Below are 13707 nucleotides of genomic sequence, written 5' to 3' on the forward strand. Positions count from 1 at the left end.
AGAGAACGAGATCCGCCCCCTGCCCTCCGCCCCCCCCCCCACCCCCGCTTCCTCTTAATCCTGTGGGGGAGGAGTGGTCGAGGCCGCTGTCCCAGGACAGGACATGGGGCCGGAGGTCCTGCTCCTGGAAGCCGGACCCCAGCTGCAGAGGGTCCCTGCCCCCCGTGGGGGCCCGTTCACCCTGGCACCCATGTCCAGCCCAGGCCCTGTGACCTCAGGGGAGACGAGAGCCAGGTGGGCAGAACGGCCCTGCACACTGCCCTTGTCCCTGGGTGGCCCATCCCATCTGTGGAGTGTGCCCTGGCCCAGCGAGGCCCAGCGTTGCTGGGGGGCTGAGTGAGTCTGTGCCCGGCACATGGCGGGGGCTACACCCCAGGGGGCTCAGAGGCCACAGCCATCCCTGGCGTGGTCAGGAACACGGGGCGGGGCAGAGGGTGCAGACGGCCCAGCCCTGCAGCCAATCTGCGCTGGTTTCCGCTCTGGGCAGGAAGGACAGGAAAGGGATGTGGGCCAGGGTGGGTGCGCATTCCTGGGGCTGAGCCAGGGGGAGGCAGGCGAGGGCAGGCGGTGGTCTGGTCCCAGGCCTGCTGCTCGCAGGAGACCCCCCGGTGCCCACCCCGGGCCCCCAGGGGATTAGCGCGGGGTCTAAGCCTGTGTCTCCCCGGGCGAGAGCGCAGATACTTTCTGCCTTGTGATGACGAGGCTCCGACGCACGCGTGTTCAGGGCCTTCTACACGGCAAAGACCCGAGCGGGGGCTGCCCAGCCTGACGGCTGAGGCCCCGCAGGGTCACGGCCTGGCTGGGCGGGGGCCTGTCTGTCCCCCAGGACCCCCTCCTGTGCTCGAAAGAGTCTGAAGTCCCAGGGGAGCTATGGCCAGCTTCGCTGGGGGAAACCAGGGAAGACCCTGTCCCAGGACCTGGGGGCCTGGCCCTCACCCTGGGGGGTGCGTGGTGGAGGGGGCGACAGAAACGGTCACAGCGCAGTGGGGGGACCCCCACCTCCCACCCACTGAGCTCCAGCAGGTTTGGGGGGCCACCTGGGTCCAGCGCTCAGGCTGCGAGGGGCTGGCGAGCGCGGGGCAGGGGTGAGCGGAGACCAGAGGAAGGAGCCCGCGGCCCCCACCTGTGCAGCGTCGGCATGTTTACTCCAGGCGGCCCGGGCCCCGCTCTCAGGAGGGGCCGCTGGCTGGGCGGGGGGCGCCCTCCAGGACCTCTTGGAAGTTGCTGGTGACTCGGGCCGGGTGGGAGCCTTCCCAGAAGACTGCCGCAGCCGGAGCAGCAGCAGGAATGCCCCAGCCCAGGCCGCCGGAGCACGCCTGCCGGGACGCCCGCCAGCTGCAGCTGGGTGCCGCTGGCCAGCGTGGCTGGCACGCGGGTCTGCAGATCTGCGTCCTCCAGCCAGCGGCAAGGGGGGTCATAGGAGCAGCCCCCGGGGGCCTCCTCCGGGGCTGAGCCTGGACATTGAAGCGGCCACCCTGAGCCCTGCCCGCAGGCAGGTGGCCCCCATCCCACGCTGTTCGCCCGCCCCCTGCCTCTCCTACTAGGAACCCTCTGGGTCACGGGGGACTGGCCTCTTCCTTCCCGGCCCTCCCCGTGGGGCACAGGCCCATTCCCTCCCCCCCATCCTGGGGCTCCAGATGCCGGGGCCCCTCGTGTCCCTGGTGGGTGGCTCAGGGCTCACCTGCCTCCTGCTCACCATCGCTGTGGGGGCCCTCAGTGCCTGTCAATCAAGAAAACCAGGGTCAGTCCCAGGGAAGGGCGGGGGGCCCCAGCAGCCACAAGGCACCCCCGAGTGCTCAGCCCCCACCCTGCAGGGAGAGGGCAAAGGGCAGAGGGCCAAGATGCTCTGTGCCAGCCCAGTTCCCTCCCACGGGAACTCACACCTTGGGACATTCTTGGGGCTCAAAGGTCCTTGGGAAACAAGTTCTGGGCACAAGATCGGCTGATTAGGGCACTTGGGGGCCTGAGAGCCTCGGGCCGGGCGGTGTGGGGGCGGCCCATCTGTGGCGATGAGCAGATAAGCCCACTGCCAAGGAGTGCGTTTCGCAACCAACCAGCATGGGGCAGGGCGGGGTGGGCAGAGGCCCAGGGGACCGTGGGGGCTCCGGGTGCAGGAGAGACCCCGTGGGAGGCCCCACCCCCGCGGAGGGCACTGGCCAGCAGGTGGGAGAAGCCGCCCAGGCCCGCTGACCCTGGTAATTTGCTCGGCAAACGTCACCCTGCAGATGGCTCCAGATTAACCGCAGCCGGAGGCTGAATGGAGGTGGCCCCCCGCCCAGTCCTGCTGCCTCCATGGGGCCCAGCGAGGCCACGACCTCAGGCCTCAGCTGACAGCCGAGGGGTACTGCCCAGGGCCAGGGCGAACCTACAGTCAGGGTGTTGGGGGCCCCTATGGGGGCCACTGCTCATGTCCTGCCCCTCCCCCTGCCTCAAGCAAGTTGCAGCCGCTCTGCAGAGAGCAGAGAGCTGCCCAGGGCTGGACACTGGCCATCACCATCGCTCATCCACTGTGCGGGCAGCCCTGAGACTTCGAGGGATGCAGGCAGGGCAGGAGCGGCCAGCAGAGAAGACGGCACCCGGGGGCACCAACTGTGCAGAGGGGCCCTGGGCTCAGGCTCCCTCCTCAGGCTGTCCCAAGAGGCCCTTCTTCCGTTCCCGCCTGCCCTCCACGCAGGGAAGCTGAGGCTGGGCCCCTGATCTGGACACCCGGGGCTCGCCCGCCTTCCCGGGGGCCCAGGTTCCCCAACATTCAGACTGCTGCTCGGTGAGGCCCGTGGTACAAGGGCAGGCAGGTGTGAGCATGCATGTGGCCGAGCGTGCACAGGCAGGCAAGAGTGTGCACAGGCAGGGATGAGCGTGCACGTGGCCGAGCATGCACAGGCAGGGATGAGCGTGCGCGTGGCTGAGTGTGCACAGGCAGGGCTGAGCGTGCACAGGCGGGCGTGTGAGCGTGCACGTGGCCGAGCATGCACAGGCAGGGATGAGCGTGCGCGTGGCTGAGCGTGCACAGGCAGGCGTGTGAGCGTGTGTGCTGCTGAGCGTGTCTCTGCCTGAAAGCGTGTCTTTGCATGTGTGCACGTACACTCCATGAGTGTGGCGGGGTGACTGAGCAGGGCCCACTGGGGAAAAGGTAGGGGACACGACCCTAGAGGCCCTGGGGGCCTGCACGTGCAGGTCCCGTGGGCCAGAAGCCCCAGTCCCCTTCCTGGTGCCCCCCCCGCCTGTGGGCACCGCCCTGGTGGCCCAAGTGGGTCAGCCCCAGGAGCACCCAGCAGCAGGGCTGCCGCCCACAGACCCCACAGAGCCCCACTCACTGGCACCACCAGGGCCTCCCAGGTGGACGCTGAGCCGCACCAGCTGCTTCATCACGTCCTTGGAGACCTTCAGGTACCGGTCACAGTTGCAGGCCTGGGGGGCAGAGGAGGCGCTGGGGCTGCGGGGCATTCTCGCAGCCCCTCTGCCCCTAGCCCTGTACTCCCTGTGGTTCTGGCCCAGCCCAGGGGGTTTCACAGACACAGGACATCTCCCTTCCTCTCGCCACAGGACGCGGGGCACACCACCTCCGGGGAGCCCTCCCCCACTGCATGGGCTCTGAGCTGGCCCGGGGTGGCCTCTTCCAACTCCTGAGCCCCTGCAGGGCTCTGCCACCAACCAGCGGTCCTCCCCAACCCCAGCGCCAAGCCCGGGCCCCGATGGCTCAATACTGGTGAGGGACAGAGGCCCCGCATTAGAAAGTTAAGGGGGGTGGCCCTATAGTTGCTCTGACCCCTCAGCCCACTTTGGAGCAAGCCAGGGCCATTCCGGCGTCCATGCTTCTGTGACAGCTGGCCCTGCCTCCCCCCGGGGGCTGGCACCATCTGGAGCCTGCTGGGCACAGCGTACTTGCAGGGCAGGAGCCCAGCCACGCAGGGTCCTGGTCTAGGACGTGCAATGAGCTCCCGTGAAGACCTTGGCTCAGCTCCCCCGACCTCACCATCCCCGGGGTGGGATGGGCTTCCCGATGCGGCTAGCCCATCACTTCATTACGGCCACTGCCTGGCAGGGATCTAGACACAGGGTCCCCAGGGGCAGGCAAGGTGGGCCAAGCGGGAGAGCAGGGTGCGGGGGACTGACCGGCTCCCAGACGGGCACACAAAGGCGCCCTGTCAGCCAGGGGGTAAGCCGGTCCACGGGAGGGCTCCTGTTTGGTGCTCCTGGCACCCCCCTCACCTGGTGAGCCCTGTCAGTGCCCTGGAGGTGGAGTGCCTGGGGCGGGCAGTGGTGGGGGCCCCTGGAGCCATGGTTGGGGGGCTCCTGCCCCGCCCACACATGCCCTCTTTCCCCCCAAGCCTTTCATCATGGAGCTGGGCCTCGAGCATCACAGCCAGGGTGGGCAGGTGCCAGATGGGCAGGATCAATTTCCCAGAGCCCCCCGGAGGGCCTCCCCTCCCCCGGCCAGACTCCAGCACAGGAAGACCCCTGGGTGCTTCTCCCTTTTGGCTGCAGGTACCAGGGGCGACTGGGCAGGAGTGTGGGCGGGGCCCCGGCTGCATGTCAGGCCCGTGGGCACTCCAGGCCCAGCCAGGAAGGAGCTGGAAAGAGGCGGGCCAGCTGGTCTCTGGGCTGGGCTGCTGCCTGGGGCCCCCAGAGGGTTAGCACCAGCAGGTACGGTAGCCCGGTGGGGTGGGGTCCTCTGATGGGGTCTGTGGTCTTCCCAGGACCCGGCAGTGTGCAGCCGGGGCGGGGCGCCAGCTCACGCTGAGTCACGCACAGACAAACGCCCGGTGCCCCGCAAGGCCTGCCCCACCCTCGGGAAGCGCCGGTGCCGGCTTTCCCACGGCCGCTGCCCATGGCCAGGCCTGGCGGTCACCCCTGCCCCCACCACCACGCCCAGCTGGAAGAGCCGGTTCCGAGCCGCCTGCCCGCCCTGTCTTGCGGTCCCCGTCTGTAGGAGGGCCCGTACTCAGGGCCTCCCTGTCCATCTCCTGTCCCCCGCAGAGTCCAGCCACCCTTGCCCGGCACCCAGAGCGGAGCCAGGGGCTGAGCGCCCACCCAGTCAGGGGCTGATGGCCCGTCCCCCTGCCCCATGGGGGAGGACGGAGCCTCCAAATCCCTGTTCTGAAGGAGCTTCCCAGGGGCTGAGAAACCTGCTCACGGTCACCCATCCGCTGGGCGGGCACCCCCACCTGGCAGGGGCCTCAGCCTGCTGTGCAGGCGCAGGCAAGTGGTGTCTGAGCTGGGCCCACTCCCTGCAGGGGCTGTGCAGACCCCAGACTTGGACATTAGCGGATCTGGTCAGACACCAGCGGGGGCTGTGGGTGCCCCGGACAGTGTGGTCTCCTCGGTCCCTAGAGGTGTCTGAGACCCCATCCAGGCTGGGGGCCTGAGGGCAGGGCGGACCTCCACCCCCAGAGCCTGGTCAGGCGGGTGAGTGGGGGCAGGAGGGGTGGGCAGGCTCCTGACTCCCCTCTCCCGGGGTCCACCTGGGCCTGGCTCCCACGGCGCTCAGGCTGTCTGGAGCTCATGCCCACTGAGCCGCCCGACTCCGGGTAGGACTAAGGCCCTCCTAGGCAGGGTCTGGAGCCCACCGTCAGGGAGGCTGCCTCCCCGGGGTGAGGCCGCCAGCAGGGGCCAGCCCAGGGGGCTGGTGGTGGCCCAGGACCCAAAGCCAGGCAGGTGCGCTGGGCAGCCCGCCCTCCACAGCCCTAGGAGGGCGGTGAGGGGCTACTCCGGCCACTTCCTTGGGAGGCATCCCTGCCCGCGATGGCCTGGCATGTCTGTGAGCCTCTGAGACAGAGCTGGGGAGGGGCGGCTGGAGAGGTGCTGGGAGCCCGTCCACGAGCAGCCTGCTCTCAGCTCCGAGCCCAGGAGTCCTGGCCGCGGCGGCCGGGGTAGCAACTGCATCCAGCAGCGCCTGCTGAGAGGGAGGCCCCGGGTTTGCCCCGAGTCGCGTGTCTCCAGGCACGCCTGCTCCCACCAGCCCAGGGCACACACACGCCAGGGCCCACGGTGTGCGCTGTGCCGCTGGGCGGGGACGGCTGGTGGGCTGGGGTCAGGACTGGGGGAGGGCTGCCATGTGGGCCTGGCCGAGCCCAAGAGGCCAGCGGGAAGGCCAGGCGTGGGTGCCAGTGGCCTTCCCCTCACCCACGCTCTGCCCACGGGCCGCACACAGCCTGGCGCAAACTGCCTGTGGACGCCCTTAGGCGTCCACCAGTCCTGGGCCAAGTCGGGGGCTGGAGCGGGCCACATGGGGGCCGCCAGGGCACAGGGCATGAGACAGAGCCAGCGCTTCTGAGGGGGCAGGACCACAGGCTGGGAGCCTAGTGGAGGGATGCACTTCCGAGAACCTTGGCAAGGCTCCCTGCCCTGCCAGCTGCAAGCTGGGACTGCGCTCCCGGTTGTCCAGCGCCCTGGCGAACCCCCCAGGCCTCGCTGCCCACCCCCAGCGGGAGCCAGGCCCTCCAGGATGGGAGATGCGGTCAGCCTGGTACCCAGGCCCTGGAGGCCCTGCAGGCAGGGAAGATGGGGGCTTGGGCTGAGAAGCTATGACATGCTCTAGAATAATACCTGTTCCGTACTCGTTTAGAGCAAATTTACAGCAAAGGGTAAAAAAGCAGAAAAAATAAACATCATCTTCGCACAACCACGCGGCAAGAAAAGCACCCGTGGGGCGGGGGGTTGCAGATGCCTTTCCGCGCACTTGGCAAGTGCCTCCCACTCGTGTCAGAGGCTTGGGGACGCAGCGGGCCTCAGCTGCAGGACACCAGTGTGTTCCCAGGCTCCGGGCCCCATTTGGTCCCTGTCAAGCTTCCCCCACCCCCAATCCTTGCCTGAGGTCCTGAGACCGCTGGGTCCAGAGGGCCCCCTGGGCCGGTTTGTGCACCATGACCCCCCAGAGCCGCCCCAACAAATGGTGCTGGGCGCAGGGACAAAGGGCTGGTATGAAAGACCCCTTGGCGGGGGGGGGGGGGGGGGGGCGGGCCCGACACCCTGTGGATGGACTGGCGGTGATGGAGGAAGCGATTAGGCGTTGCCTGGGTCTGCCCTCCACCTCGCTCTCCCACGCTGTCCGGCGGCTCTGGAGGGGCCCTGGGTCATCTGTCAGCTCCGAGTGCCCAGGCAGAGCTGCGCGCCTCCTTCCAGACCAGCCCTGGCCCCGGGCTAGGGGCTGGGAACCCTGCTGCCCCTCCACCACCCTGGCTGAGCCCTCAGGCACTGGGGGGGCGACCCCTTCCCCACCACAGCACGTGGGGGCAGCAGGGCCCAGCCCAGGCCTCCCAGGAGGTGTGGGGTTGGGGTGGGGCCTGCTTGGGGAAGTCTGAAATCCCAGCCAGGGCTCTCCTGACCCGTGAAGCAGGCTCCGGTCCCCCGCCGGCGCCTCTGTCCCCGTTGCTGGAGACCCAGGCTGGCAGCCCCGCGGGGCCGCTCCATGCCTGCCCTGTCCCCCGGCCCAGGGAGGTCAGTTCCCACAGGCCCGGCCCCTCCCCCACCCGGCCATGGCCAAGCCCCTTTGGGGGCCGCAGGCAGGGTGGTGGGGGACCGGCCTCCAGCGCTGTCGGCACCCCAGGGGGCAGAGCTGGGTTGGGGCCCCGGAGACCACAATGGGGTCAGCTCTGGTCTGGCGTGGATCCCTCTCTGCATGAGGGTGCCTTGGAAGCACCCAGGTCCTCGGGGTGCAAGAGCACCCGCCTCAGCGCGGCTGTGTGTGTCCGTGTATGCACGTGTGTCCTTGTGTGTCCGTGTGTGTGTCCCTGTGTGCGTCTGTGCATGTGTCCTTGTGTGCACGTGTCTGTGCATGTCCATGTGCACGTGTCCCCGTGTGTGCATGTGTCCTTGTGTGTGCATGTGTGTTCCTGTGTGCACATGTGTCCCTGTGTCATTGTGTGTGCACGCATGTCTGTCAGTGTGCACGTGTGTCCCCGTGTGCGTGTGCACGTGTGTCCTTGTGTGTGCACATGTCTATGCGTGTGCACGTATGTCTATGCGTGTGCACGTGTCCTTGTGTGTGCACATCTGTGCGTGTCCGTGTGCACGTGTTCCCATGTGCGTGTGTGCACGTGTCTGTGTGTGCATGTGTCTGTCCCTGTGTGCACATATGTCTGTACGTGTCCATATGCACGTGTGTCCCCGTGTGCGTGCGTGCACGTCTGTGTGTCCGTGTTTGTGTCCCTGTGTGTGCATGTGTCTGTGTGTCCTTGTGTGTGCACACATGTCTGTGTGAGTCCGTGTGTGCATGTGTCCGTGTGTATGTCCGTGTGCACGTGTCCTGATGTGTGCACGTATGTCTGTGCGTGCCCATGTGCACACGTGTCCCCGTGTGTGTGTGCACGTCTCTGTGTCCTTGTGTGTGCACGCATGTCTGTGCGTGTCCGTGTGCATGTGTGTCCCTGTGTGCGTGTGCACATGTTGTTGTGTGTGCATGTCTGTGTCCACGTACGCACGTCTGTGTTCTTGCGTCCATGTGTGTGTTCCTGTGTGCGTGTGTGCATGTGTCCTTATGTGCACGCATGTCTGTGCATGTCTGTGTGCGCATGTGTCCCCATGTGCATATGCACGTGTGTCCTTGTGTGTACACACGTCTGTGCGTGTCCCTGTGTGCGTGTGTGCACCTGTGTCTGTGTGTGCATATGTCCGTGTGTCAGGTGAGGACATGAGTCTGCAGGAGTGGAGGTGCCCTCCTGTGCATGCACACACACATTCACACTCGGGGTGCAGAGGTGTGTCCCGGGCCTCCACTGTGGGGTGGGAGGAGCCGTGACGGGAGTGCTGCCTCTGCAGGCGGATGGGGAGGGGACGGGCACTGGGGACAATGAGAGGAAAGCACGTCTGGTGCCGCGGAAGATAAGCACGGGTCCGAGAAGCAGCCTGCATGACAGGGGCCTGACTGAGGGGCAGCCTGGCCAGCGTCGCCCCACCCGCCCCCCGCCTGGGGCCAGGGTGGGTCTGAGCCCCACCCTCAGGCTCTGGGCTGCGGTTGGGGTCCCTCCTCGCCCCCCTGGTGCCTTGATCCTCTCAAGCCGTCCCCTCCTCTCCCAGCCGCAGTCCCAACCCAGGTCCACTGTGTGGGGACAGCGGGCTGACAGCTCAGGCCGCCAGGATAAGACCCCACGTCCATTCACCTGGATGCAGGCGTCCACCCAGGCAGGCAGAGGGCTGTGAGCATGGCCCATATGGGTGGTGAAGTCCCCCCGGCCCCTCACAGTGGACGGTCGCAGCCCCTGTCCCGCAGGGGCCAGCACGCAGGTCTCAGACCGCTGATGGGAGTGTGCTGGCTGCTCCCGTCCACCGGCTCTGTCCTTGCCTTCTCCAAGTCCAGCGACCAGCCGCCCGGGCCCTTAGGAGGGGCAGCGCCAGTGAGGGCTGCCCGGGACCTGCTCCCAAGCCGGGGGCCCCAACGCAGGGAAGGGGCATCGCAGAGCTCACTGTTCCCAGGGGACAGGCAGGCATGGCCAGGACTCCCAGTGTCTCTGAGGCCAGGGCGGGCGGGCAGCCACAGGTCCCAGGTTCACTGAAATACAATCTGGGTCAGAGAATGCGGCGGGACTCAGGTCCTGGGGTGGTTCCCCACCCCTGGGGCCCCCTCAGTCTACCCTGGGCGGCAGGTCCTTGGGACCCCACCCAAGCAACTTCCGAGGCGGCACACAGCCCCTCCTGTGGCTCCCGGTTACTCCACCAGGCACTATGCGCCCCCAGGTCCCCCAGGACCCCACTGGGAGCACAGGAGACCCCTCCCTGAGCAACCCCTCTAGGCGACCCCTCCCAGCGGTCCCCCGGGCGGCCGTGCCCCTTCGCCGTCCCCAGGAGCCCGGGTGGCACCCCTTTCTCGGGGCTCCCCGGCACCCCCGGCGCGGCAGGCGCGGGCAGTTCCCAGACGGGGGAGGGGCGCGGCCGTGAGAACCGCCGGCGGCGGGCGCGTGGGAAAGCGGGCGGAGGGGCGGCGCGGGGGGCGGGGCGCGCCTGGGAACGGCCCCCGCCCCCGCCTGCCTTTGAAAGGGCCACTCAGGGCGCCCGGCCCGGATTCAAAAGCAAACGGCCGCCCGCCCGCCTTCCCGCGCCGGGGACCACAGCCGCCCAGGGCCGTGTGGGAGGGGGTGGGCGCCAGACGGCGGGAGAGGGGTGCGGGCTGGGGAAGTCCGGGAGGGGCCGCCCCCGTGTGCCCCCGCCACAGGCAAGTAGGGCCTGGCCCTCAGACAGTGGGGGGAGGGCCTGTCACCCACAGACCAAGGAGGGGGCGCCCCAGAGTCTTCCTCCAAAGGATGGTGGTACTCCAGGAACTGTGCTGGGGACCTGGAAGACTTCCTGGAGGAGGTGGCATCTAAACTGAGGCTTGGCAGGCCTGGTGGATAGAGCACCTGCTCAGGTGCACCCATAGCTGGGGTGACATGTGGGATCCAGTGAGGTCAGCAAAGGCTGGCAGGAGCCGGGTAGCTGGGGGTCCCCGGTCCTTCCCTTCCTGCCCCTTCCAGGGCTACTGAGTCAGGCCAAGCCGGAGAGGACCCCTTTCCACCACCAACTGCTCTGCCCAGCCCAGCTCCTCCACTTCTCGGAGGGACCCCAACAGTGCACCTTCCCACGCCCACTGCCCACCTTCTCCTGAGGCTCCTCGTTCCGGGTTGGCTGTGGGCTCACCAAGACCCCCACCCACCCAGGTCAAGACCCCACCAGCCACCCTGGCTCCCTTGGAGACCTTCGGGGCCACCCTTGCCCCAGATGTGCCTCCAATGACTGGCCCTGCTCAGGGTGGTGGGTGGGCGGAGGGGCTGCCTGGGAGGGGGCAGGAAGGGGTCCCCTCCCCCCAACTACTCTGTGTGGCCAGGGAGGGAAAGGTGGCCAGGTAGGGTGGGCTGACACGTGCCTTTCCTGGCGCCTGCCCACCCGCGGGTGCCCCCTGCACGGGCCATCTAGCCAAAGGCCACTGCCCTGTTAGCACACGGACGGGCTCGTGACCGCCCGGCAGGCCTCACTCTGTCACCCCGAGGACCCTCCCGCACCCAACCAGGGCTGCACACTCCGAGGCCCCGAGCCTGTCCTGCCTGCTCCATCCAGGGCTGAGGGAACAGTGGCCAGGCCCCTGCGTCCATCCAGCCCTCTCTGGCACTAGCCCCAGCAGCAGAGGTGGGGTGGGTCCCCTGCAGACCCCGAGGCCTGTGCTCGCCGGCTCTGGCTCCTGAGCGGTGAGGTCTGGCCTCTGGGGGAGGGTGCCTCCCGCGCCCCCGCCAGCCCGGCCCGGGCACCCTCACGCCGAGATGGGCCCTCTCCCACCTGCCCTGCTGCCCCGGCTGGGCCCGTGTGCCCCTCGCCCTGAGGAAGGCAGGCCCTCAGCGCCCTGCCCTCCCTGTTTGTTTCTCTCGAGCTCACTGAACTGTGGGTTTAGAGCTGGCCTTTGACGTGTGTGGGGTCCCTGGTGGCTCAGGTGGTAAAGGATCTGCCTGAAATGCAGGAGACCTGGGTTCAGTCCCTGGGTGGGGAGGACCCCCCGGGGAAAGGCATGGCAACCCGCTCCAGTGTTCTTGCCTGGAGATTTCCACGGACAGAGGAGCCTGGTGGGCTGGAGTCTGTGGATCACAGAGTCAGTCATGACTAAGGGCCTGACACTCTGACACACCCGGCCAGGGGCTCCTGCTGGCTCCGTGGCTGGCTCAGGCAGTGACGTGGGCTGGGGGAGGGTGCAGAGGAACAGGAGCCCCCAGACTCTCGGGTGCCCTCTTGCTGCCCAAGGTGCCTTACTGACCCCGGGCCTGAGGATGGAGCCAAGGGAACCAGGTGGCGTCCAGAGGCCTGCCTGTCCTCTCCCACCCACACCGGCTCCCCTCAGGCCCACGTCACGCTGGCCTGGCGGGGGCCAGTAGTCATGGCTGGGGACCGTGTCCACCTCATGGGTCTGTGTACCAGGACCCGGGAACCCCAGGCACTGGGCCCTTGTGGGCTACACAGCTGTCCTCTGTCGGGTGAGGCCGTGCCCTCGGAGTGCCCACTTTGAGCAGGTCGGCCCTTTTAAACAGTGACCCTCTGGGGCTTTCCTGGTGGTCCAGTGGTTAGGAATCTGCCTTGCAAAGCAAGGGGAGTGAAAGCGTTAGTTGCTCAGTTGTGTCCAATTCTTTACGACCGGATGGACTGCAGACTGCCAGGTCCCACTGTCCATGGAGTTCTCAAGGCAAGACACTGGAGAGGGCAGCCACTCCCTTTTCTAGGGGATGAGCTTCCTGACCCAGAGACTGGACCCAGGCCTCCTGCATTGCAGGCGGACTGTTTGCCATCTGGGCCTCCAGGGAAGCCCCAGACGTTCACTTTCGAAAAGGGCCGACCCGCTCAAAGCCGGAACTCCGAGGGCACAGAGTCATGCCAGTCCAGCCCCTGGTCTGGGAAGATGCTGCGTGCCTCGGGACCGCGGAGCCCACGCAGCACAGCCACTGGAGCCTGCATCCCAGACACTGTGCTCCCCGAGACAGACGTCCGAGGACCGTAGCTTAGGAGCAGGCCCTGCGCACGGCAGCGGGGACCCAGCGCGACGACAGTGAGGCTCACGGCAGCGGGGACCCAGCGCGACGACAGTGAGGCTCACGGCAACGAGGACCCAGCGCGACGACAGTGAGGCTCACGGCAACGGGGACCCAGCGCGACAACAGCGAGACTCCCGTTTAGAGTGAGCACCTGTCAGCGTCTAGGAGGTGTATCCCGGGGGGACCCCAGACAGGGGGTAGGGGCCCCTCTCAGGAGCACATGGTCAGGACCGAAGTCCAGAGAGGAGCGGCCCCAGGACAAAGGGAGCCAGGAGGTGGGTGCTCGGAGGCCACCTCCAGTGAGCTGGGCCAGGGTCCTCCCGGGCACTGAGCCGGGCCCCCGCCCCGGCCACTCCAGGGGCCTCTTCACATGTCTTGGACAACACGGGCCCCTGGGAGCCCTGCGGGAGGATGTGAGGTCCACGTGGAGCAGGTACGCTGACAGACAGCCAGCTGGCTGGCACCTGAGGCAGCCCACTTCAGTGCAGGGGTGTGGGCGTTGCTGTCATGCCAGCCATGGGGCCTTCATAAAGAAGTGGGCCACCAGGAGCGGGGGCCCGGGCCATGGGGGTCCAGGTCCCCAGGTCCCCCAAGAGCCAAGTGCTGGGACCCAGGCTGGGCTCCAGTGGACCCGGGGCATTCCCAGAAGGGGAGGAGTCATCGAGAAGGTGGCCCTGTAGGCTGTGGGGAGGCCTGGGGCGATCTGTGGGGCCCACCTGAGTGCCCCCTCGGGGGGCTGTGCTGAGCTTGCCAATGACCCTGCACCCTGGCTGGCATCCTGAGTCTGGGGGCACACTGGGCCCGTCGGCCCCCCTGCCCTGGAGGCCTGTGACAGGCCCCTCCTGCGGCCTCGGGAGCCAGTGGCCCCAGGTCCCTGCCTGCACAGGGTGGGGCCCCTCCTCCCGCAGCCTTTGTGCCTGTGTGACCCCGGGGGCACGGAGTGTGGGAACGGGGCTGGGGGCCGAAGAGCACAAAGGCGGGGGTGGGGTGGGGGGGTTGGGGGTGGGGTCAGGGCTGCCGCCTCTTCCTGTCTGTCCCCACGCCTGTTGCTGCCCCTCAGGACACAGGGAGGGTCTCCATGCCTGGGGACGGCTGGGCACCGGTGACCTGCTGGCCCCTGTGTCCAGACTCCAGGCCCCCGTCACTGTGGGCCTCCCAGGTGTGGTGCGGACGCTGGAGGCCGCTGGCCCAGGGGCCTCTCCCGTGCTCAGGCCCTGAGAGCCCTCGC

General features: G+C 68.0%; 1 protein-coding gene across 1 annotated transcript in view; it reads right to left on the reverse strand.

Annotated features, from left to right (window-relative positions):
• Window positions 1–1062: 1062 nt before the first annotated feature.
• The window catches only part of LOC102172805 (exonuclease mut-7 homolog), a gene marked incomplete at its 5' end in the record, with an annotated part of 41587 nt that continues 28942 nt past the window's right edge, over window positions 1063–13707 (reverse strand). Inside the window, 4 exon segments of the mRNA XM_018044603.1 lie at window positions 1063–1263; window positions 1265–1679; window positions 1682–1720; window positions 3315–3408. Coding sequence (XP_017900092.1) covers window positions 1170–1263; window positions 1265–1679; window positions 1682–1720; window positions 3315–3408 — 642 coding nt within the window.

Source organism: Capra hircus, unplaced genomic scaffold, assembly GCF_001704415.2.
Source record: "Capra hircus breed San Clemente unplaced genomic scaffold, ASM170441v1, whole genome shotgun sequence".
NCBI classification, from domain to species: domain Eukaryota; kingdom Metazoa; phylum Chordata; class Mammalia; order Artiodactyla; family Bovidae; genus Capra; species Capra hircus.